Raw genomic sequence first — 22944 nt, 5'->3', positions numbered from 1 at the left:
TCGGGTACAGAGGATGCAATAGATGATATGTGTGGAGGTGCAGGTGAATCTGTGGCGGATATGGAAGTTTCCTTTGGGGCCTTGGAGGGAGGTGAGGGGGGAGGTGTGGGCGCAAGTCTTACACCTCCTGCGGTTGCAGGGGAAGGTGCCGGGAGTGGAGGTTGGGTTGGTGGGGGGTGTGGATCTGACGAGGGAGTCACGGAGGGAGTGGTCTTTACGGAATGCTGATAGGGGAGGGGAGAGAAATATATCCTTGGTGGTGGGGTCCGTTTGGAGGTAGCGGAATTGACGGCGGATGATTCCTTTCTCACTCCACCCCATGGTCTCACAGAACGAATACTATTCGTTGCTGCTCCTAGTTGTGATGGCTACTGGACTTGAAAGGTTAACTCTGCTTCCTCTCACGGATACTACCAGACCTGCTGAGATTCTCAAGCAATTTCTGTTTTTGTTAATTTCAGATCTCCAGCATCTGTAGTTGTTTGTTTTATGTAATGGTATTGAGAATGCTTTCTCTAATTCCCATTCATTTTAAAAAAAACGTAAGATATTTAAAATATTGGCATATTTGATTGAATTCTGCGTTTGGCTAGTTATAAAATTCCAAAAGTCACTCAATTGAGTCACACATGACATTGATAAAATTCTCAACATGCAGCTCCAGCTGGAAACCGGAGCATGCGCAATCACCGCACTTTGCCCACGCCACAGGTCGGACATGCGCAGTCTCATCGCTGGCCTACCGGTCTCAGGTTGGTTTACGTTCCGAGGCAAGGAAACGATTGGTTCGAGACAAAGTGGTGCATTTCCGAAAAAACTCCTTGTGGTTATTCATTTTGTGGTGGCGATGGCGATGCTGGCAGAACGTGAGTATAGGCCTGGCACGTGCACCGCTTTAGAAGGTCCCGCGGAGTTACTGGTTTGGGTGAGGGTGAGGGTGAGGGTGAGGGTATTCATTACAGTGTCTCACTGAAAAGTGCATTTGTACAGCACGTTTTACAATCCCAGCATGTCCCAAAATGCTTCATAGCCCATGGAGTTCTTTTTCTCATCCGAATGTTGTCGTCATGTAAAAAATCCGTACAGTAAAATACCACAAACTGCAATGTTGTCTGACTTTTTTTTTTCGCTGCCATTTGAGGGGTTAATACTGTAGGCCAGGGTTCTGTTCACTTTCTGAAATAGTGCTGTGGAATGTTTTACATTATCAGAGGGAAGACGGAGCCTTGGTTTAACATCCCATCAAAAAGGTAGCAACTCCCACTTGTTAGCATTATCCTGAACCACACACAAACCATCTAGCCAGCTGAGTTTGGTGAGGGGGGAGCCTGTGAGCTGACAGGAGTTAAATATGAAAAGCCAGGAATTTTATGACCTGGTTTGGGTGGGCAGTTGTTGTTAAATTGAGATGCTCAATTAATAGTGTGAAAATGATTGGTTAAATAAGCCCCCACAGGCTTAGCTATGTTGAGAACATATAAAAAGAGGTAAGCACTTAGTATTAGCTGGTGAAATCCACATTGATGCTATTAATGAGGTGGAAGATGAGGTGTTCTTCCTCCAGGTGGCAGGGGGTGAGGGAGTGGTGATGGAGGAGGCTCAGGATCTGCATGTCCTTGGTGGAGTGGGAGGGGGAGTTGGAGCATTCGGCCCTGGGATGGTGGGTTTGGTTGGAGCAGGTGTCCCAGAGATTTTCTCTGAAGTGCTCTACAAGGATCCTGTCACCCCAGCGTAGAGGAGACCGCATTGTGAGCAACAGATACGGTAAATGACTTGTGGAAGTGTAGGTGAAACTTTGGATGTGGAAGGCTCCTTTAGGGCCTTGGACAGAGGTGGTGGTGGTTGGCGGGGGAGGTGTGAGTACAGATTTTTCAATTCCTGCAGTGGCAGTGAAAGGTGCCGGGGGGGGAGGGTTGGTGGGGGATGTGGACCTGATGAGGGAGTTGTGGAGGGAACGGTCTTTATGGAAAGTGGATAGGGATGGGAGGGAAATGTATCTCTGGGGTCTGTTTGTAGATAGCAGAAATGGCGGAGGATGGTGTGATGTATGCGGAGGATGGTGTGATGTATAAAGAGGTTGTTGGGGTGGAAGATGAGGACCTGGGACGGGGGGGGGTCTGTCCTTGTTGCAGTTGGAGGGGTGGGGTTCAAAGGTGCCCTTGAACAAGGACAGACCCCCTCCCCCGGGTCCTCACCTTCCATCCACCAACCTCTGTATACATCGCAACATCCTCTGTCATTTCTGCTACCTACAAACAGACACCACCACCTGAGATATTTCCCTCCCTATCCCTATCTGTTTTCCATAAAGACTGTTCCCTCTGCGCCTTCCTCGTCAGATCCACCAAAACACCCTCCACTCCCAGCATGTTCCCTTGCCACTGCAGAAATTGCAAAACCTGTGCCCACACCTCCCCCCTCACCTCCATCCAATGCCCCAAAGGAAACTTCTACATCCGTCAAAGTTTCACCTGCACTTCCACACACTTCATTTACTGTATCTGTTGGGGAGACAGGACGCTTACTCGAAGAGCGCTTCAGAGAAAATCTCCAGGACATCCGCACCATCCCATGGTCGCACACTTCAACTCCACTATGCCAAGGACATGCAGATCCTGGGCCAACTCCCATCACCACTTCCTAAACTCCCGATGCCTAGAGGAAGAATGCCTCATCTTCTGCATCGGAACCCTCCAACCTCATGGGGTTGATGTGGATTTCACCAGTTTCTCATTTCCACTCCCCCACCTTATTCCAATTCTGCACTGTCCTCATGACCTGTTGTACCTGTCCATCTTCCCCCATCCACTCCACCCTCCTCTCTGACCTATCACCATTACCCCCACCTCCATCTACCTATCGCACTCTCAGCTACCTTCTCCTCCCACTTGTCTCACCACACCCTCAGCTTATCGCCCCTTCCTAATGAAGGGCTTTTGCTGGAAACTTCAACTGTTCTGCTCCTCGGATACTACCTGACCTGCTGTGCTTTTCCAGCACCCCACCCTCAACTCTAATCTCCAGCATCTGCAGTTCTCACTTTTGCCTACTTGGTTGTTCATGTTGTCTCCCTGTACAAGAAGGGTAGTAGGGATATTCTAGGTAACTACAGAGCAGTGAGCTTGATGTCAGTGGTGGGAAAGTTGTTGGAGAAGGTACTGAGGGATAAAATCTATTTATATTTGGAAAAGAATGGGCTTATCAGTGACAGGCAACATGGTTTTGTGTGGCGGAGATCGTGCTGAACCAACTTAATAGAGTTTTTGAGGAAGTCCTACAAGCTCTGTCCTTTTGGAGGAAGAAGATGATACAAATCAAATTACAGACTACTTCTCCTATGAACATTTCTGTTATTTACTGTAAGTTCTGGGAACTAGACATTGACCATGGTGAGTTACTCTAAAAATGACATGCCAATATGTTTTTTGTACATTTTATTTTCCTGTAATAATGTTATGTGTTATTGTTATTATTCCTATGTTTCTTTTAAAACTCATTGAGAAATATTTTAACTGATTCAGTTAAGTACTGCAATTTTTAATTTTTAAAATTTATTTGGTTCACCTCTTCTCTGCACCCAACATGGAGACAAAGATTTGTGTTCAGTATGCGGTTACACTCATAAATACAACCCATCAGATTCTCACTCGGGATCATTATTTGTGTCTGAGTCCAGACAGTCGATGGCAACATGCCAGAATTTGCAAGTAATATCAAGATGAACAGCAAGAGCTTCTTTCAATATGTAAAAAGAGAGAAGCCAAAGTGAACATAGGCCTCTTAAAGAAAAAGACTGTAGAAATAATAATGGAGAACCAGGAAATGGCAGAGGAGTTGAATGAATACTTTGCATTAGTCTTCACAGTAGAAGATATTAACAGTATTTCAAAATTATGAAATAATCAAGGTGCAAAAGAAGGATAACAAGTAAACAAAATAACTATCACTAGAGAAAAAGTGCTAGGGAAACTAATGCTAAAAATTGATAGGTTGCCTGGACCTAATGGCATGCATCCTAGGATATGAAGCAATCCCTGCGGATTGGAAAACCTGCCAATAGTAACACCTCGATTTAAAAGGGAAAGAAATTTACAACAATAATTACACATGGGCTACTAAGCTTGACGGAGAAAGTGAGGTCTGCAGATGCTGGAGATCAGAGATGGAAATGTGTTGCTGGAAAAGCGCAGCAGGTCAGGCAGCATCTAAGGAACAGGAGAATTGACGTTTCGGGCATTAGCCCTTCTCCTGAAGAAGGGCTAATGCCCGAAACGTCGATTCTCCTGTTCCTTAGATGCTGCCTGACCTGCTGCGCTTTTCCAGCAACACATTTCCGTACTAAGCTTGACATCTGTTGTTGGAAAATTTTAGAATCCGTTATAATGAATGTAATAGCAGACCATTTCAAAATGCATCATATGGTAACGCAGAGTCAGCATGGCTTCATGAAGAGATAGTTTTGCCTGACAAATTTACCAGAATTCTTCGAGGAGGTAACATGCAGGACAGATAGAAAGCATTACATGTAACGAATTTGGATTTTTGTTTGATAAGGTACCACCCGTGATTAAGATAAGAGCTCATGGCATTGGAGGTGGTAAATTAGCATGGATAGAGGATGGCGAACTAATAGAAGACAGAGTTGGGATAAAAGGAATAACTTCAGGATGGTAACCTGTAACTAGTAGTGTGCTGCAGGGATCAATACTGGGACCACAATTATTTACAGTATGTATTCATGACTTGGATGACGAAAGTGGATGTACTATGGCCAAGTTTGCAGATGGCACAAAAATAGGTGGGAAGGCAAGTGGTAATAATGGCACACAGATTTTGCAGAGGGATAAGCAAATTAAGAAGTGGACAAGAATTTGCCAGATGGAATCTATTGTGGGAAAAACGAAAGAGCTGAATATTATTAAAATAAAGAGAGACTACAGAAGAGGGGGCTTTGGGAGTTCACATCAATGAATCACAAAAAGCTGGCATCCTGATTCCGTGAGTATTGAGAAGGCAAACGGAATGTTGTCCTTTACTTCAAAGGGAATGGAGTATAAAACTCAGGAGGTTTTACTAAATCTGTACAAGGCACGACTCCAACCACAGCTGAATTACTGCAAATAGTTTAGAGAGGATTGAGACCAGAATGGTCGACGTGATCTATATGGACTTCAGTAAGGTGTTTGACAAGATTCCCCATGGGAGACTGGTTAGCAAGGTTAGATCTCATGGAAGGTAAAAGCAATGACTGCAGATGCTGGAAACTAGATTCCGGATTAGTGGTTTTGGAAAAGCAGGGCAGTTCAGGCAGCATCCGAGGAGCAGGAAAATCGATGTTTCGGGCAGAAGCCCTTAATCAGGAATCCAGAACCTAGATCTCATGGAATACAGGAGGAGCTAGCCATTTGGATACAGAACTAGCTCAAAGGTAGAAGACAGAGGGTTGTGGTGAAGGGTTGTTTTTCAGATTGGAGGCCTGTGACCAGTGTAGTACCACAAGGATTGGTGCTGGGTCTACTATTTTTCATCATTTATAAAAATGATTTGAATGTGTACATAAGAGGTATAGTTAGTAAGTTTGCAGATGACACCAAAATCGAAGGTATAGTGGACAGTTAGAAAGATTACCTTAGATTACAATGGGATCTTGATTAGATGGGTCAGTGCGAGTGGCAGATGGAGTTTGATTTAGATAAATGTGAGGTGCTGCATTTTGGGAAAGCAAATCTTAGGAGGACTTATACACTTAATGGTAAGGTCCTGGGGAATGTTACTAAACAAAGAGACCTTGGAGTGCATGTTCATAGCTCCCTGAAAGTGGAGTTGCAACTAGATAGGATAGTGAAGGCAGCGTTTGGTATGCTTTCTTTTATTTCAGAGTATTGAGTACAGGAATTGGGAGGTCATGTTGCAGCTGTGCAGGACATTGGTTAGGCCACTGTTGGAATGTTGCGTGCAGTTCTGGTCTCCTTCCTATTGGAAAGATGTTGTGAAACTTGAAAGGGTTAAGAAAAGATTTACAAGGATGTTGCTAGGTTTGGAGGATTTGAGCTTTAGGGAGAGGCTGAATAGGCTGGGGCGATTTTCCCTGGAGTGTTGAAGGATGAGGGATGACCTTGTAGAGGTCTATAAAATCATGAGGGGCATGGATAGGATAAATAGACAAAGTCTTTTCCTTGGGTTGGGTGAGGCCAGAACTAGAGGGCAAAGGTTTAGGGTGAGGGGGCAAGATATACAAGAGACCTAAGGGGCAACTTTTTCACGCAGAGGGTGGTATGTGTATGGAATGAGCTGACAGAGGAAGAGGTGGAGGCTAGTACAATTGCAACATTTAGAAGCTATCTGGATGGGTATATGAGTAGGAAGGTTTTGGAGAGATATGGGCCGGATGCTAGCAGGTGGGACTACATTGGGTTGGGATATATGGTCGGCCCGGACGTGTTGGACTGAATGGTCTGTTTCTGTGCTGTACATCTCTATGACTCTAAGTGACCAAATTGACAGGTGAAGATGTCATATACATGGACTTCAGTAAGGTGTTTGATATGGTTCCCCATGGTAAACTAATGGAAAAAGTGAAGTCACATGGTGTGCAGGGTGTTCTAGCTAGGTGGATAACGAACTGGTTGAGCAACAGGAGACAGTAGTAGTAGTAGTTCAAGGCAGTTTCTTGAAATGGAGAAAGGTGACCAGTGATGTTCCACAGGGATCAGTGCTGGGGCCACTGTTGTTTGTGATATACATAAATGATCTGGAAGAGGGCACTGTTGGTCTGATCAGCAAGTTTGTCGATGACACGAAGATTGGTGGAGTAGCAGAAAGCATAGGGGACTGTCAAAGAATACAGGAGAATATAGATAGACTGGAGAGTTGGGCGGAGAAGTGGCAGATGGAATTCAATCCAGGCAAATGTGAGGTGGTGCATTTTGGGAAGTCTAATTCTAGAGCGAATTATACAGTAAACGGAAGAGCCTTGGGAAAACTTTGAGCAGAGAGATCTGGGAGTTCAGATCCATTGTACCCTGAAGGTTGCTGCACAGGTGGATAGAATGGTCAGAAAGGTATCTGATATGCTTGCCTTCATCAGACGGGATATTGAATACAAGTGCTGACAGGTCATGTTAAAATTGTATAAGACATTGGTTCGGCTGCATTTAGAATAGTGTGTACAGTTCTGGTCGCCACATCACCAAAAGGATGTGGATGCTTTGGAGAGGGTGCAGAGAGGGTTTACGAGGATGTTGCCTGGTATGGAAGATGCTAGCTATGAAGAGAGGTTGAGTAGGTTAGGATTGTTTTCATTAGAAAAAAGGAGATTAGGCAGGACTTGATTGAGGTCTACAAAATTATGAAGGGTATAGACAGGGTAGATAGAGATAAGCTTTTTCCCAGGGTGAAGGATTGAATAACAAGAGATCATGCTTTCAGCGTGAGAGGAGAAAAGTTTAAGGGGGATACACACGGCAATTACTTTACATAGAGGGTGGTAGGTGCCTGGAGCATGTTGCCAGCAGAGGTAGTAGAGGCAGGCATGGTAGATTCATTTAAGATGCATCTGGACAGATGCATGAGTAGGTGGGTAGCAGAGCGATACAGATGCTTAGGAATTGGGCGACAGGTTTAGACAGTAGATTTGGATCAGCTCAGGCTTGGAGGGCTGAAGGGCCTGTTCCTGGGCTGTAAATTTTCTTTGTTCTTTGTACTTTGTATGAGCTGTTGCATTGACTACATGACAGTACTTGGGACACATAATTTAGGTAGTAATTATACAGCAATCACTTCAGTACAGGATATAATGGTACCATTGTGCTTTGTTACAAATACTTAGGCATTAAACATGTCAAAAATTAGTTATGTTTAAAAATAACAGTCTCAGGTGCATCAATTGAAAACTGATTGAAAGTGTTAAAGAATTAATTGACTCTGATGCCTTCATCTCCAACAGACATGTGCAACCAGATATATAATCCTGCAACTTGTGTAACACTGTTCAGTACATTTTGAGCTAAAACAAGAAATGTGAAGCTAAATCTGCTGTCCACAGCAAATATGTCATTTGAAGAGAAAAAGCAAATGTACATTCAGATGTGCAAAATAAGTTGCTTCTTTCTAACCTGACTCCCTTCACTTTTCTCCTCTTTTTTTTCCTTCCCTTCCCTTGATATCCAGGAGATAATGAGGACTGCAAATGCTGGAGAAGTTAGAGTCAATGAAGTGTGGTGCTGGAAAAAGCATAGCAGGTCAGGCAGCATCTGAGGAGCAAGACAGTCGATTTGGGCTTAACCCTTCATCAGGTCCTGACCTGCTATGCTTTTTGCAGTGCCACATTTTATTGACTTTCCCTTGATATCCCACTTATTATCTTGTTTGACTTGTACTTGGGGACTTGTGTGGAGTGACAGATGTGGGACTAATGTCTCTGGTGTAAGTATAACAGAAACGGAATTTGCAAGACCAGATGGAATATCAATCGGGTTTCCTTTTTTATTTTGTAGCCCGTAAAAAGCAGAAGTGGTCTGTGGATCCAAGGAACAACACCTGGAGCAATGATGAGTCCAGATTTGGGCAGAAGATGTTGGAAAAAATGGGGTGGTCAAAAGGAAAGGTGAAAGCGGAGTGAAATGTGTGAATTATGAATAATTTGTTTGGTTTTTATTAGAATGTTTAAGGATGATTTTTAAAACATTATCCACCTTCTCAGGTACAGTTTGTCCTGATTTGCTCTGTCTAAACTCCCTCTAATTTTGAACATCTTGAATAAATCTCCCTTTTGCCTTCTCTGCTCTAAACAGAACAATCATAGCTTCCTGGACTACTTCATGTAGATGAAAGTTTGTACCCTTGGCACCTAGTCAAAAATACTGTATTGTGGATATTGGAAATTGAAATAAGAGCAGAAAATGCTGAAAATGTTTAACAGGCCTTGCAGCATCTGTGGAGAGAAGGAGAAAAATTAATATTTCCAGTTGATTGCTTCTTTGTAATTTATTCATGAGATATGGGCTTCATTACAGAGCTTACTACTCATCCCTTATTATCCTTGAGAGGTGGTGGTGAACTGCCTTCGTGACCAGCTGCAAACTATTTAGTGTAAGTAGACCCACAAATTCATTTGGGAGGGAGTTCCAGGACTTTGACACAACAACAATGAAGGAACAGTGATACATTTCCAAGTCAGGAAGGCACATTCCTTGGTGGAGAACTTGCAGGTTGTGGAGTTCCCATGTACCCGTTGTTCTTATGAATTTGGAATATGCTGTAGTCTTTGTGATTTTCTGCAGTTCATCTTGAATATGGTACATATTGCTGCTACTGAGCATCAAAGTTTGAAAGTATGAATGTTTGTAGAGGAAGTACTATTAAGTGGGTTGCTTTGTCCTGGATCATGTCAAAATCCTGAGTGGTGTTGGAGTTGCATACCTACAGATAAGTAGGGAATAATCCATCACACTCCTGATTTGTGCTTTGTAGATGGTGGACAGGCTTTGGAGAGTAAGAAAGTGAGTTATTTGCTGCTATCTTCTGAGCTCATTGAAATATACAAGATTCTTCAAGGGTTGACAGGGTACGTGCTAAAAGGATGTTTCACCTCTTGGGAGAGTCTCGGACCATAAGGTGAAGTCTCAGAATTGAGGGGTGCAAATTAAAGACTGAGGAGAGGAGGAATTTTTCTCAAAGGGTTGAGAGTCTTTAGAAATTCTAGCCACAGACACATGTGGGGGCAGTGTTCTTGTGTATATTTCACAGGCTGAAATAGGTAGAATTCTTGATAGAGGAGGAATCAAGGGGTATGGAAAAAGGGCAGGAAAGATGTGAAGGATCAGCCATAATCTATCTAAAATCTGAGCAGACTCCAGGGGCTGTAACTACAAGGGCAGATCATATGGCAAGTCCAGTTCAGTTTCTGGTCCATAGTAACCCAAGGATGTTGATAGTGTGGGGTTCAGCAATTGTACTGCCTTAGAATGTCAAGGGAAGATGGTTTGATGCTCTCTTGTTGGAGAAGATCATTGCTTGGCACATGTCACCTGCCACTTGCCCAGCTGGGTGTTGTCAGAATCAGCAGATGTGAAAGAAATTAGAAATAATTCATGTTTAGGTAAGTACAGCGGCTGGTAAGTTGGATGAGTTAGTGCTTGAAGGAAAGAAAGGAAAGAAGAAAATGGTAGGTCTGTGATAGGGTGACAGGCAGGTGGTTTTTAGTAGCAAAGGATCACAGTACAAATAAGGGTAAGTAATGAGACAGGAAAAGAAGCAAAAGATAGGTGTAGAGCAGGGAAAATGACAAAAACAGAATAATTTCTAATAGGTGCTTTCTTTCAAAAAAGGAAGCATCTGACATAATTAAAATCTGTTGAGTCCAGGAAGCTGTGAAGTACCAAACAGGTGTTTTTCTTTAAGCTTCTGGTTCTGTCACTCGCAAAAATCTCTTTACACCTTCTTTACATCCTTCGTGAAGTATCCAATGTGATTTTCTAGCTGGAACCTAAATAACTATTTGGAAAGGTTACATAACACTGACATAGGAGCAGGAGTTGGCCATTCGACCCCTTACGTCTGCTGCACCATTTTAGATCATGATTGTTGTCTACTTCAATGTTATTTTCTGTGCTATTCCCATGACCTCTTTGTTTCAGTAATTTGCTGCTGTTTAAAACATGAACATTCCTGTTTGTTTCCTTTTTAAACGGCATTCCAACTTGCCCTCTCTCAGTTCAACGTTAATGTTCGTACACACAACAGTCTTTCTTTTACCCCTCTTGAAATTGTATCAGTTAGTGTTGCTTCAACTCATATTTTACCAGAATAAAACCTTTGAACATATGAAAGGGGGACAGATGTGTAGACCATTTGGTTCGTCAAGTCTGCTTTGCAGTTCAACCAGATCCTGGCTGATTTGTTTGTATGTTGAATTCCACATTCCCATCTATCCCCCAATAACCTTATATTCTTGGGAGGCAAGAGAATCAATCTCTGCCTTAAAAATATTTAATGGTTCTGTAGTCACCTTGTGAGGCAGATTTCCAAAGTTGATTTATCCTCAGAAAAAAAAAAATTCTCCTCTTGGTTCTGAAAGGATGACCCCTAGTTCTCTAGTTCTGAGCTTACCTGCAAGAGGAAACATCTATTCCATGCCTATCTTGTCAAGATCATTCAGGATTGTATAAACTTCAATTAAGTCACCCCTCACTCTTTCAAACCCCATGTGGAAACAAGCTCTGTCTGTCCAACCTATTCTCACAAGACAATTTGATCGTTCCAGATACCTTCTCTGAAATGTCGAAGTGTGGGGTGCTGGGAACGCATAGCCGGTTAGGCAACATCTAACAAGCAGGAGAATTGACTCTCCGCTTGTTAGATGCTGCATCACCGGCTGTGCTTTTCCAGCACCACACTCTTCGACTCTGATCTCCAGCATCTGCAGTCCTCACTTTCTCCCTTCTCTGAATTGTTTCTAATGCTTTAGTCCTTCGTTTAATATTTGAAATGTGGTCTCACCAATGCCTGGTATGATTGAAGTATACCATCTTTTATTTCATGTTCAGTTTTTTTCATAATAACCTTCTCAATCACTTGCTGTAGCTGCATGTTAATTTTTTTGGATTGGAACATCTGGAGTCTTCACTTATGAATTCTGCAGTCATTTTCCATTTATGTATTCTTTTTATTCTTCACACCAAAGGGAACAATTCACATTTTTCATCATTGTACTCTATCAGCCATGAAACCTATGATTCCCATCTGCAGTCTCCTTATATTATCTTCACAGCATACTGTCTATCTTGTTGCCTGTGAAGTTAGCTATTACGTCTTTGCTTCCCTGATTGAAGTCATTGATGTAAATTGTAAAAAAGCTGAGACCCATGCAGAGCTCCACTCATTATATTCTGGCAATCAGACAAAGACCATTTATGCCTACTGTATTTTTTTGCCAGCCAGCAAATCTTTCCATTCATGTTATGCCCTGTAGCATGATTTTGTTATTTTTCACAGTAACCTTTTGAAATGGCATTTTATCAATTGATTTCTAGAAATTCTTGTACCATAAGAAGGCTCCCTTTTCATCCATAACACATTAGTCTTTCAAAGTCTTGAACTGGTTAAACATGATTTCCTTTAACAAAGTATTCTGACTCTTGCTGATTACCTCATTTTCTAAGTGCACAGCTTTAATCTCTTTAATTTTCAATTCTAATAATCTCATGACAGACATCAAGTTAACTGGCCTATAGTTTCCTTTTTTCTGCCTCCTCCTTTCTTGAATAGAGGGTTTATATTTACTCTTTTTTGAGTTGAGTGGAACCTTTTCCTGAATCAGGGGAAATTAGCACAACCAAATGTACTAGATCATTAGGCACCTCTTTTCAGATCCTCATCATCTATCTGGATCCCTCCATGCTTCAAACTCTTGTTTGTTAAATTGCATTATTGTGAATCTTCCTGTATCTGTTTCTATCCTTTTAATTGTTTTTATAAATTTCCAAGGTCACTGTAGTATAACTTTATAATTTTACACTGGAAAGTTAAAACCAAATGATTAATGTACATCAGAGAGAACGGTAGTCCAATTAACAATCTCAATACCACTATGTACTTTTCACCTAGAGCTATTTTTTGAGTCAGTTTTATATACATGCTGCTGCACTCTTTTCTTCACATGGCATTTGACTTTACAAATCAGTCTATTGTGTGGGACTTTCTCAAACCCTTTTTGAAAGCTGCACTACATATTACCATACCCTCTATATAACTTTTCTGTAACTTCAAATAACTCAAACCATATAGCTGAAGGCAATTTTTCTTTCACTTGCTGATGATAGTCAAGTGACAATAAATTTTTGTCTTGAGATTATTGATTCTAAAAGTTTTTCCAGCATAATCTTCCAGCATAATCTTTGTGTTTATTCTTCTCCTTATTTTTGAACAGGACTAACATTTGTAATCCTCTAATTTCATAATTCCTATATCTAAACAAGATTGGAAAACTGTTGTCAGAACTTCTATCTCTGCCCTTTACTGAGGCCAGTGACTTTTCGTTTTTGAGTGTCAATCTTTTAAATTTTTGCTCTTTATTTATTTCATCTTCTCAGTGTCTTTACCTCGATTTTGACATTAGCAATATTTTCTTCTCCAGTGAAGATGAATGCAAAGTCTCTATTTGTTATCTCAACCGTGTGCTTTTCTTCATTATAAAATCCTTTTGTTAATCCCTAATTATTCCCACCCTTACTTTGTCTCTGCCTACTATTTGTATTTTAAAAATATACTTTTTGGTTCCATTTTATGTTAGAATTAAAGAATTCCTACATTGTAGAAAGAGGCCATTTGGTCCACTGCGTTTGCACTGACCTCCAAAGAACATCTCACAGACTCTCCTTATCCCCGTAATCCTGCATTTCCATGGTTAATCCACCTAGCCGACACATCTCTGAACACCAAGGGCAATTTAGCACGGACAATCCACCTACCTGCGCATGTTTGAACTGTGGCAGGAAACCCATGCAAACACAGGGACAATGTGCAGACTCAACTAATGCCGGAATTGAATCCGGATTCCCAGTGCTGTGAGGCAGCAGTGCTAACCACTGAGCCACCGTGTTGCCAAAAATATAAATCTCATATATACTGATTTTTTTTCCCTCCTTTATTTCTGGTTCTCTATTGCATTTTCTGTGTTCAGCTTGGTAGTATATTGCATTACAAGTCTGCAGTATGTCAGAAGCTTTCTTTTTCTGTTTAATTTCAATCTATGTAATCTCAGTCATTGAGAGCTCTAACTTAAATGTGTTTCCTTGCCTTTTCTGTGGTGAGCCAATCCTTTTTTGAAGAAATTATATTACTTGTTTTGTTTTTTATTTGTCATGCTTTGATTCCAATTCACCTGGCAGTCTTGATCCCTTTTTTACTCTAAAATTAGCTGTCCTTGATTTGAATATTTTAAAATTTTAATTGTTTCTTGACCTTTTCAAAATCTGCTTTAAACCTTATGATATGCACTGTTTTCAAGGCGCTTCCATCTAAAATATCCTCTGCTTGGCTCCTAGAATCAGCAACAGTTAAGTTGCTAAAATCTTAAACTGAACAGGGCAAAAAGGAGAGCTTCATCATTTGAGAAAAAATCAAAAGTAAACAATGTAAATAAGTTGCTTACATTACAGAGATGCACAGCATGCAACCAGGCCCTTCAGTCCAACTTGTCCATGCCGACCACATACCCTGACCTAATCTAATCCCACTTGCCAGCACATGGCCCATGCCGTCTAAACCCTTCATATTCATGTACCCATCCACATGCCTTTTAAATGCTGTAATTGTAGCCTCCTCCACCACTTAATCTAGCAGCTTATTCCATACACGCACCATCCTTTGCATGAAAGGTTGCCCCTTAAGGCCCTTTTAAATTCCACACCACCCCCCTCACCCTATACCTATGCCTTCTAGATCCGGACTTACCCTCCCCAAAGAAAAGACCTTGTCTAATAACCCTGTCCATTCCTCTTGTGATTTTATAAACCTCTATAAGGTCATTGCTCAGCCTCTGACTCTCCAGGGAAAACAGCCCGAGTGAAGAAAATAAAACTGCATGTATTTGGATGTTAAGATATGTTTCTTGTGCTTTTGAGGACAAAATCGTTTTCCACACCTCCATGTTCCTCTGCTCAGTGTATAAAATCAAATCTGTCAACATAGAAGAATTATTTATGATTGAAGTGGATTTCAAAAATCGAATCGAAATATTTTTATAATAAATTACTAGAAATTAATCCGTAACATCGAGATAGGAATTATGCATCATGAGATTATAATAGATTGTTCTGAAAGTAATCAGATGCCTTTGTAGAGTTGTTCCAACATTGTGAAACCTCACTTATATGGAACTTGTGGATTGCTGTATATTTCACTGATATATTCTTGTGACAAATTTGTGAAGTATGAAAAATATTTATTCATTTGTGCAAGCTGAATCAGATGATCATTAGGGCTGGAAACTGATTCAGTGAGCGATTTTTGTGTTAAGAGTCTGAAGTTTTTGACTTGTTGGGTAATTTGAGAAGAGGCAAAATGGTCTGGAGATAGTTATGATATACTGAGTGCGAGTGCCTTGATTTTACTGGCAAACGCTAATCTTCCTTACAATTGAAATCTACCTAGTATTAGTGAATGAGGAAGGTAGGCTACTAAAGCTACTTTTGAACTGTTGACTTAATTTGTGTCCCTAATTAATTAATAAGTGATTTTTTTTTTCTTTCTTGTTCCTAGGGTCTTGGGGCTCATGAACAGGGGTCTACAGAAAACATTAAAGTTCAAATAAAGAACAACACAGTGGGCCTGGGAGCAACAAAAGATCATGAGGTGATTTTCGTAGCATGTTAAGTTATCCGTAGAATCCCAATAGTCTGGAAGCAGGCCATTCGGTCCAAGAGTCTACACTGACCCTCTGAACAGCCTTCTGCCCAGACCCAATCCCTACCCTCTCCCTATGACCCTGCATTTCCCATGGCTAACACTTAACCTACACATTCCTGAACACTATGGGCAATTTTAGCATGGCAATCCACCTAACCTGTACATCTTTGGATTGTGGATGGAAACCAGAGCACCCGGAGGAAACCCACGCAGACACTGGGAGAACATGGAAGCTCCATACAGGCAGTCTCCCATGGGTGGAATTGAATTTGGGTCCCTGCCACTGAGGCAGCAGTGTTGTTGCCAAGATTCCAATATGCTACACAACTGAGAATTCCTAAGTGTCTTGAATGTATTCAAGTATTTAATGTCTTTGATCTTGCATGAGCTTGTTTATTGCCCAAGATTGAAAAATAGCTGATGCTATTGGTAGTGGTTACCAATGCAAATCAATTGCAGGTTCTGTATTGAGTTGTAGAGCTCAGACGTTTGCAAGTGCCTTAACTTGCTTACTTTAAGCTTTAACATTTCTGGTATATAATTTCAATAAACCTTTTCAGTTTTTTGATAATAATTACTTTCAGTGTTTGCTTTGGACTATGACTGATCTAATTTCTCCCTGCCAACTATGTGTATGGGCAGATCACTCAGGAAACAAGTCAGAAACCTCCAACTTCTAATAATATAGATATATAAATTCATTTCTTAAACTAGTGTAGTGCCCCTAAGTATCCTCATTAGAATCACCAGGGTGTGTGGTCTTTTGTTCTTTTAGTTTTCTTAGTTTCTCCCAAAAATAAAGTTTCGTTTAGGTATAAAGGGTTTTTGATGATATTTGGAAAAATAAGAAAATGAAGGCTTATAGTTCCAAGTACTTCTGGAACCAAAAGCCTTTATGGAACTTTAAAATGAAGTTCCTCTGCTGTGTTAAAACAAAGTATTCCTGCGTTACAGAATAGATTGTCAAGTCCAAATTTTAATTCCTGAATAATTGTTTGTTTTCATTTAAAAAGTACTTCACTGTGCCTTTAAGAAGGAATCCAGTGAAGACAAATGTACATTCAAAAGTGCAATAATTCAGCAAGTAAATTGTGCTGGAAAGACTTCTTTATGCAAATAAAACGTAAATAATATAGTCTTGGGATTAAAAATAACATAGCGTGTAAGCTGAACCAATAAATACCAAATATTTTAAAACAAAAATTGTTGGAACACAACCAATGTCTGAAAGATGAAGAGAAGTCTGGAAATACTCAGCAGGTATGGCAGCATCTGTAGTGAGAGAAACACAGTCATAGAGTCATACTGCGTGGAATCAGACCCTTAGATCTAGTTAATCCTCATCGACTATGTTCCCAAAAGAAACTAGTCCCACTTGCCTGTGTTTAGCCCATATATCTCTAAACCTTTTCATGTACTTATTCAAATGTCTTTTAAATGTTGTAATTGTACCTGAATCCACTGGCAGTTCATTCCATACACTAACCACCCTGTGTAAAAACAACAACAAAAAATGCCCCTCCTGTCCTTTTTAAAACTTTCCCCTCTCATCTTAAAAATACACCCCCTTGTTTTGAACTTGCCTACCTAGGGAAAAGACCCTTGCTATTCACTTCAGGACTTTATAAATCTCTATAAAGTCACCCCTCAACTTCCTACACTCCACCAAAAAATGGTCCCAGCCTATTTTTGTAACTCAAACCCTCCATTCCCAGCAATATGCTGGTAAATCTTTCCTGAACCATCTCCAATTTAGTAACAGCCTTGCTATAGCAAGGCGGCCAGAATTGCACACAGTACTCCAGAATAGTCTCACCAACATCCTGTACAACTTCGCCATGACATCCCAACCCTCTGCTTAAAGGTCAAGTTTACAGGATTTACTATGTCAATGGGCATCTCCCACATCTGTTGAAGAACTGGTGACAGCCTTGCATTATTCTGTGGGGAGCTTGGCCTTTATCAAGAACTCATCAAGCATGTAACTAGCAGGTGTCAGGCCTTTCTTGAGATTGAGAACCTTGGGGTGGATTCCCACCCACCAAGAGCTGCTGTTCGATCAGGTCTGACCATGTCGGCTGTGCTGCTGGGAACATCACTGGATCGTATCATGTAGGTAAGTGAGGCAGAGAAGCATTTGCAGGGAGACATTCGTTGGTGAGGGAGATGCACAGGGTCTGAAGGTGAGTACAAGAATGGATTTCAGTGGCCCACATTCTTCACAGTGCTGCTCTTTTTTATGGCAGGAAGAAAAAGCATGTTATCAAGGTGGTGAGGTGCAGAGAGACCTAGGTATCCTCATAAGGCTAATGTGCAGATGTAGCAAGTAATTGGGAAAGCCAATGGAATGTTTTAATTGAGTGTGGAATTGAATACAAAATTGTGTAGCTTATGTTTCATTATCATGCAAGACACTGAGAACAGTGAAGTACTGTATACAGAATTGGTTGCTCGCTCTTAAGAATTTAAAATTTTTGGAAGCAGTTTAGAAAAGGTTTGCCAGTCTAATAGCTGGAATTAGTGGGTTGTTGGAGAAAAAGTTGGACAAGCTAGACTTGTATTCTCTGGAGTTTGGAACAATAAGAAGTGAATTTGATTATGATACGTAAGAACCTGATAAGTCTTGACAGAATAGTTGTGGAAAGGAGTTTCCTATTTGGGAGAATCTAGAAATAATGGTTACAGTTTAACAATAAGCAATCATCCATTTAAAACCAATGAGGCAGCTTCTCTCAAACACCCCCTCCCCACTGTGTGTAATGAGTTTTTGAAATTCTCTTCTTGAAAAGATGCTGATGCAGGTTCTGAATATTTTTAAGGCAGAGGTAAATAGATTCTTGATAATCAAGGGGATGAATGGTCATCGGTAGGTGGGGATATGGATTTGTAGTTTAAAATCAGATCAGCCATAGTCTTTTTAAATGACAGCAGGCACAAGTGATCGGATGGTCTCCTCGTATTCCATGTTTGAATGTTTTTTTTGATTAGGCCTGCAGTGTCTGATAACAAAGAATTATCCTTGCTTTCCAGGAGTTGGCTTGCTAGGCCAACTGGGAAGGCTCTCAGTTAACCTCTTGAGAGATTTTTTTAATCGACCTATTCAGTGATGATATTATGCACCACTGGAATGGTGTATAAGAGATGCAACATGCGCACACATGAAACTATGCTTCCCTTGGGCTCAGCGAGAGTTAATGAGTCTAACTGACATCGAACAGTTAAGTTTCTTGAACATGCTGTCCCCTGTTTTTAAAAGAACCATTTCCAGTGCTTTGTTTTTATTCAGATTTCAATACCTTTGATATTTTGCAATTATCTGAAAGAAAAATAGTGGTTCTGGTTTCATTCTTTAATCGAGATTTCGGTGAAATATTTCACCAGAGATATTGCTCATTCCCCTTTCTGATGCTGATTAAGTTGTTTTGTACTCTGTGTGTTTTGTTTTCAAGTCTTAAGTTTTGACTATGAATATTTTCTGATAAAAGCAATGAAGTTTCAGTGGAGATCTGTTTTATTTTTGATAGGACAACTGGATTGCGCACCAGGATGAGTTTAATCAACTTTTGTCTGAGCTCAACGTCTGCCACAAACAGAATGGTCAGTATTTAATTTAGTCCATCTTGATGATACAGTAAAAGTCACTTTGTAATAACTCAGCTAGAATGAAGCCCAGAGGTCACCATTTCCTCCCTCCTAAGTGAGTGATATGATTGAGGCAAAATTTTGTATATTCCCTGGTTATACTCAAAATAGACATTTCTTATGTTGCTTTTGAACAGAATTACTGATTAAACCTTTTTCTGGAATGGAAAGTTGGTTTATCTTATAAAAGTCAATATGTTTATTATTCTTAAATGTGTCCAAATTCTCAGATTCACATATTGATCTTTCTGTTGCCTTTGCAAACCATGCACTACACCTCAGTACACTGCTCCCAATATCCTAGCCACTTGAACAATCCTCCCAAGCAACGCAGCTTCCATTTCTCAGTATTGGTGTACACATTTTCTAGTTTGCCTACTATCTGCATTCAATCTGATACGTTTACTTCCCATTTCCTTCTGCATTTCAACTTCTTTTGTTCTTTGGTGAAAGAGAGCCACTGTTCTTAACCAGATCTGGCAATGTGCAGCTGTAGTTCCTCACCATGCAGTTCAGTCTTCAGGATTTTTGGAATCTGTTGTACTGAACAGCTGAACAAAATTACTTGTACTAGTTCAAGTAGAATCTAAAACTAGTTTCTGAGAGCAACTTGGGGAACTTGCCAGTAATGCCCACATCTTGTGCGTAAATGTAAAATGGAGATCAAATGTATATTATAGTTCACCTGAACATTTAAAAGTGGTGAGGGTCAATGATATGGTTGGTTTCCTGTTGGAAATAATAGAACTTGAGCTTAATGATATTAGTAATCAACATTGTAATAGAAACTCAATTTGCCTTATTCTCAATCTTGAATTGGTGCCTCTGCATTGGTATTGTATGTTTTGTGGTGTAAAAGTATTTCCTGCCATGGAATGTATCACTTCTAATTTCAGTGCTCCTTTGTTTGGTCATATTCTATTCTTGACAGGTGTAGCATACGTCTGGAATTACATTTGTTTTACTGATATCGAAGTATTAACAATTTTGAGTTACAAAGTGCTTGTTTAGATTTGTATTCTGCATATGAAAAAATACTACTAACTTTTCAAGGTGAGTATTGGTGTATTGGCTCCTTATATTTGTCCAAAGCAATACTAGATTTCCCCATATCTTTCACTATACCACAGCTTATAGAAGAAAGCAGCTATAAACATGCTTTTGCTGCTAGGTGAAGAATATGAACCACTTCTGGTTCATTGCCCTTTATTCAGTTTCTAGGCCACAATGGCTCAAATTTCACAGTCAGCAGCACAGCAACTGCCCTTGAAAAAGCTACCCCCAACATTTTAGTGATCTTTGTGGTATAAATCTTGATTTTAATTAGAATTTACTGCTAAACCAAGAAGCTTAAAATATCCAACAATATATTATCAATTGGCATGTAATTATGTTGGTTTTCTGTGGGAATATTTTAATCAGGAAGTAAAATAGACTGAACTTTTCAATTGTTTAATTAAAAACTTACAGGAAGAAAAGATAAATGATTGGAACAAGATATAATTTGTAATATCATAAACTTCAAAAATTATTTTTCATCAGAATGGAGCAATTTAACATTTCATGCCATGGAATTTGTGGCTGAGGCTCAGCAACTATGATGATAATATGCTCTTAAAAATCCGATTACTTCTCATTCACAAAGGTTTACCTTTTCCAAGAATGTTCAAAGCAGTCTAATAAAAGACTTGGGAGCTTCAACTGTGCACACTATGTTGAAACACAATTCTTGAGGTTTGACACAAGAGGGCACTGTTGTGTAACTTCTATTGGTTTTCATGATTAAACTGGCACATTTTATAGAATCTGGATTAGAGTGGTGCTGGAAAAGCACAGCAGTTCAGGCAGCATCCGAGGTGCAGGAAAATCGATGTTTCGGGCAAAAGGGCTTTTGCCCGAAACGTCGATTTTTCGTGCTCCTCGGATGCCGCCTGAACTGCTGTGCTTTTCCAGCACCACTCGAATCCAGAATCTGGTTTCCAGCATCTGCAGTCATTGTTTTTACATTTTATAGAATTTTTGTTTGTTTTGTTTGTTTCAGAGACCAGGAACTAGATTCTCACTACCAAGGTGAGTATATCCAGCCAAGGTTAGGTAGGAGAGTTGAGTACAGCATAGTTGATGGCTTTGAGCCTGCTTACCACTGAAGAAGAGCACAGGTGTCCACAGGGGAGTGCAGCAGTGGGCTAGTCAGAAGACTCACTTCTTTGTTTCAAAGGCTGTAAGGCTCTCTAGTCCTCACCCATAATGACTCACCACCACTTCCCACCTGCTCCACAACCACTCTTATCCTGTATGAAAACAGTGCTAACTCATGCTGTTTCTTCCCCCTCATGCCAACTCTATATTGACTCAACCAGTATCCACATGGGATAATCCCTGGAAACAGAGAGATAAGAAAAGAAACTGACAATGTGACATAGCCTACGTCATAAACAATTGATAGTTTCGAGTCCGGGGGAGGACAGAGAAAAACTTCCATCTGCAAATCTATTCAAAGCTTTTTCATTTAATGTGGTTAATATCATAAAAACAGGCAAACTTTGCTGCATCAAAGACAGCTAATCCTTTAATAATTCTATAAAATGTAAATCAACCTGTAAATTAAGAACTGCGCACAGTTATGACATTTGAAACACAGCCAAGCATTCCTAATGATTAAACAGTCCTTAGGGGAAATGCCAGCAAAGAGCACCTTTTTGAAGCTGTAAGATCAGATGATACTTTTTTTCTTAACTTGTACCATATAGCCTTCAAACAAAGCTGTTAAGCAGAGAGTTTTTATTAACTGTGACTTTTATTTTACAAGTTAAAAGGGCATTTAAAACTTTTAGGTCATGGTTGTTACAAAGACCATGTCTTCAAGAGAGTTTGTCTTTCCCATAAATTTATGATTCCTACATTGGGAGTTACAACTGAAGAATTGCATTGGACTCTGTATTATCTCTGACATGCTGTCCACAGATACAACCACTCCTGAGAATATTTCTTGAACTTAGTGTTTAATTTCAGATTTCCAGTTTCTACGGAACTTTTTGTTTTTTTTTTGAGCTTCTTGTGTTGTTGGCATTGCAACCATCAAGGCATGTGGAGACTAATCCATCGCATTCCTGATGAAATCTTGTATGGAGTAGACAAGTTTTGGGAATTTGGGTGGCAAGAGTTCTCAGTCTCTGAGCTACTTTTATAGTACTGTGTTTATAGATGAAATGTAACCGGGAATTGAACAATGTGGATTGTCATGAGATTGATGATAGAATTGCACAAGAAATCCTGTGAGGCCTATCTTGATGTCGGGAGCAACTTTTTGCATCCTTGACATTTCTGCCAGGCAATGAAGCATGTTTCTCACTAGGCAGTGGCGTATTGCCTATTAAGGTGGGATTATTACTCACTAAGGACATTATTAATGACACATATTGCTTCATTTATATGCAGCTTTCTCACTTTGCAAATAAGCCAAATGAATTGGATACCAAAAGTTCTTAATGTAGAAGACAGATAACATTATCTTTTTGGGTAGGCCGTGAACCTTCTCATGCTAAGGTATCTGATCTTCCCCTTCTGTGTACTGTCTGTAGCTTTTTGACCAGTGTCACTGCATGTTTTTAACAAAGTGACAAGCCATATGAGTACAGCCATCAGTGACTCTGTCCAGATTTTGTTCTTTCCTTAACTACCTGTTGTCACTTCCCAAGGATCTCATTATAAAACTACATGTATCCATGAGATTCAGTTACTGCATGCCTGAAGACCAATGGACATGCACCAGCAAATATTGGATACACCAGGCAGCCTGTCCATCAGCTGGAAAGCACTGGCTTAGGGCCATTGAAAGAGTCCATTGCCAGTTTGTGTTGCTGCTTCATGCAGAGAATAGAGCTCATTCAGTGT

At 40.4% G+C, this 22944-nt stretch overlaps 1 protein-coding gene across 1 annotated transcript in view; it reads left to right on the top strand.

Moving 5' to 3' along the window:
- Positions 1-738: 738 nt before the first annotated feature.
- The window catches only part of pinx1 (PIN2 (TERF1) interacting telomerase inhibitor 1), a 96014-nt gene continuing 73808 nt past the window's right edge, over positions 739-22944 (top strand). Inside the window, exons 1-4 of the mRNA XM_043682408.2 lie at positions 739-866; positions 8496-8605; positions 15262-15354; positions 18933-19005. Of these exons, the coding sequence (XP_043538343.2) occupies positions 848-866; positions 8496-8605; positions 15262-15354; positions 18933-19005 (295 nt within the window). The 5' untranslated portion in view covers positions 739-847. The remainder of the gene's footprint in view (positions 867-8495; positions 8606-15261; positions 15355-18932; positions 19006-22944) is intronic.

Source organism: Chiloscyllium plagiosum, unplaced genomic scaffold (genome assembly GCF_037043375.1).
Source record: "Chiloscyllium plagiosum isolate Xiang-an unplaced genomic scaffold, Cpla_swu_hap1 HiC_scaffold_3, whole genome shotgun sequence".
In the NCBI taxonomy this organism is placed as follows: domain Eukaryota; kingdom Metazoa; phylum Chordata; class Chondrichthyes; order Orectolobiformes; family Hemiscylliidae; genus Chiloscyllium; species Chiloscyllium plagiosum.
The sequence above is the reverse complement of the archived record's forward strand: the minus strand, read 5'-3'. Positions and strand labels throughout refer to the sequence as shown.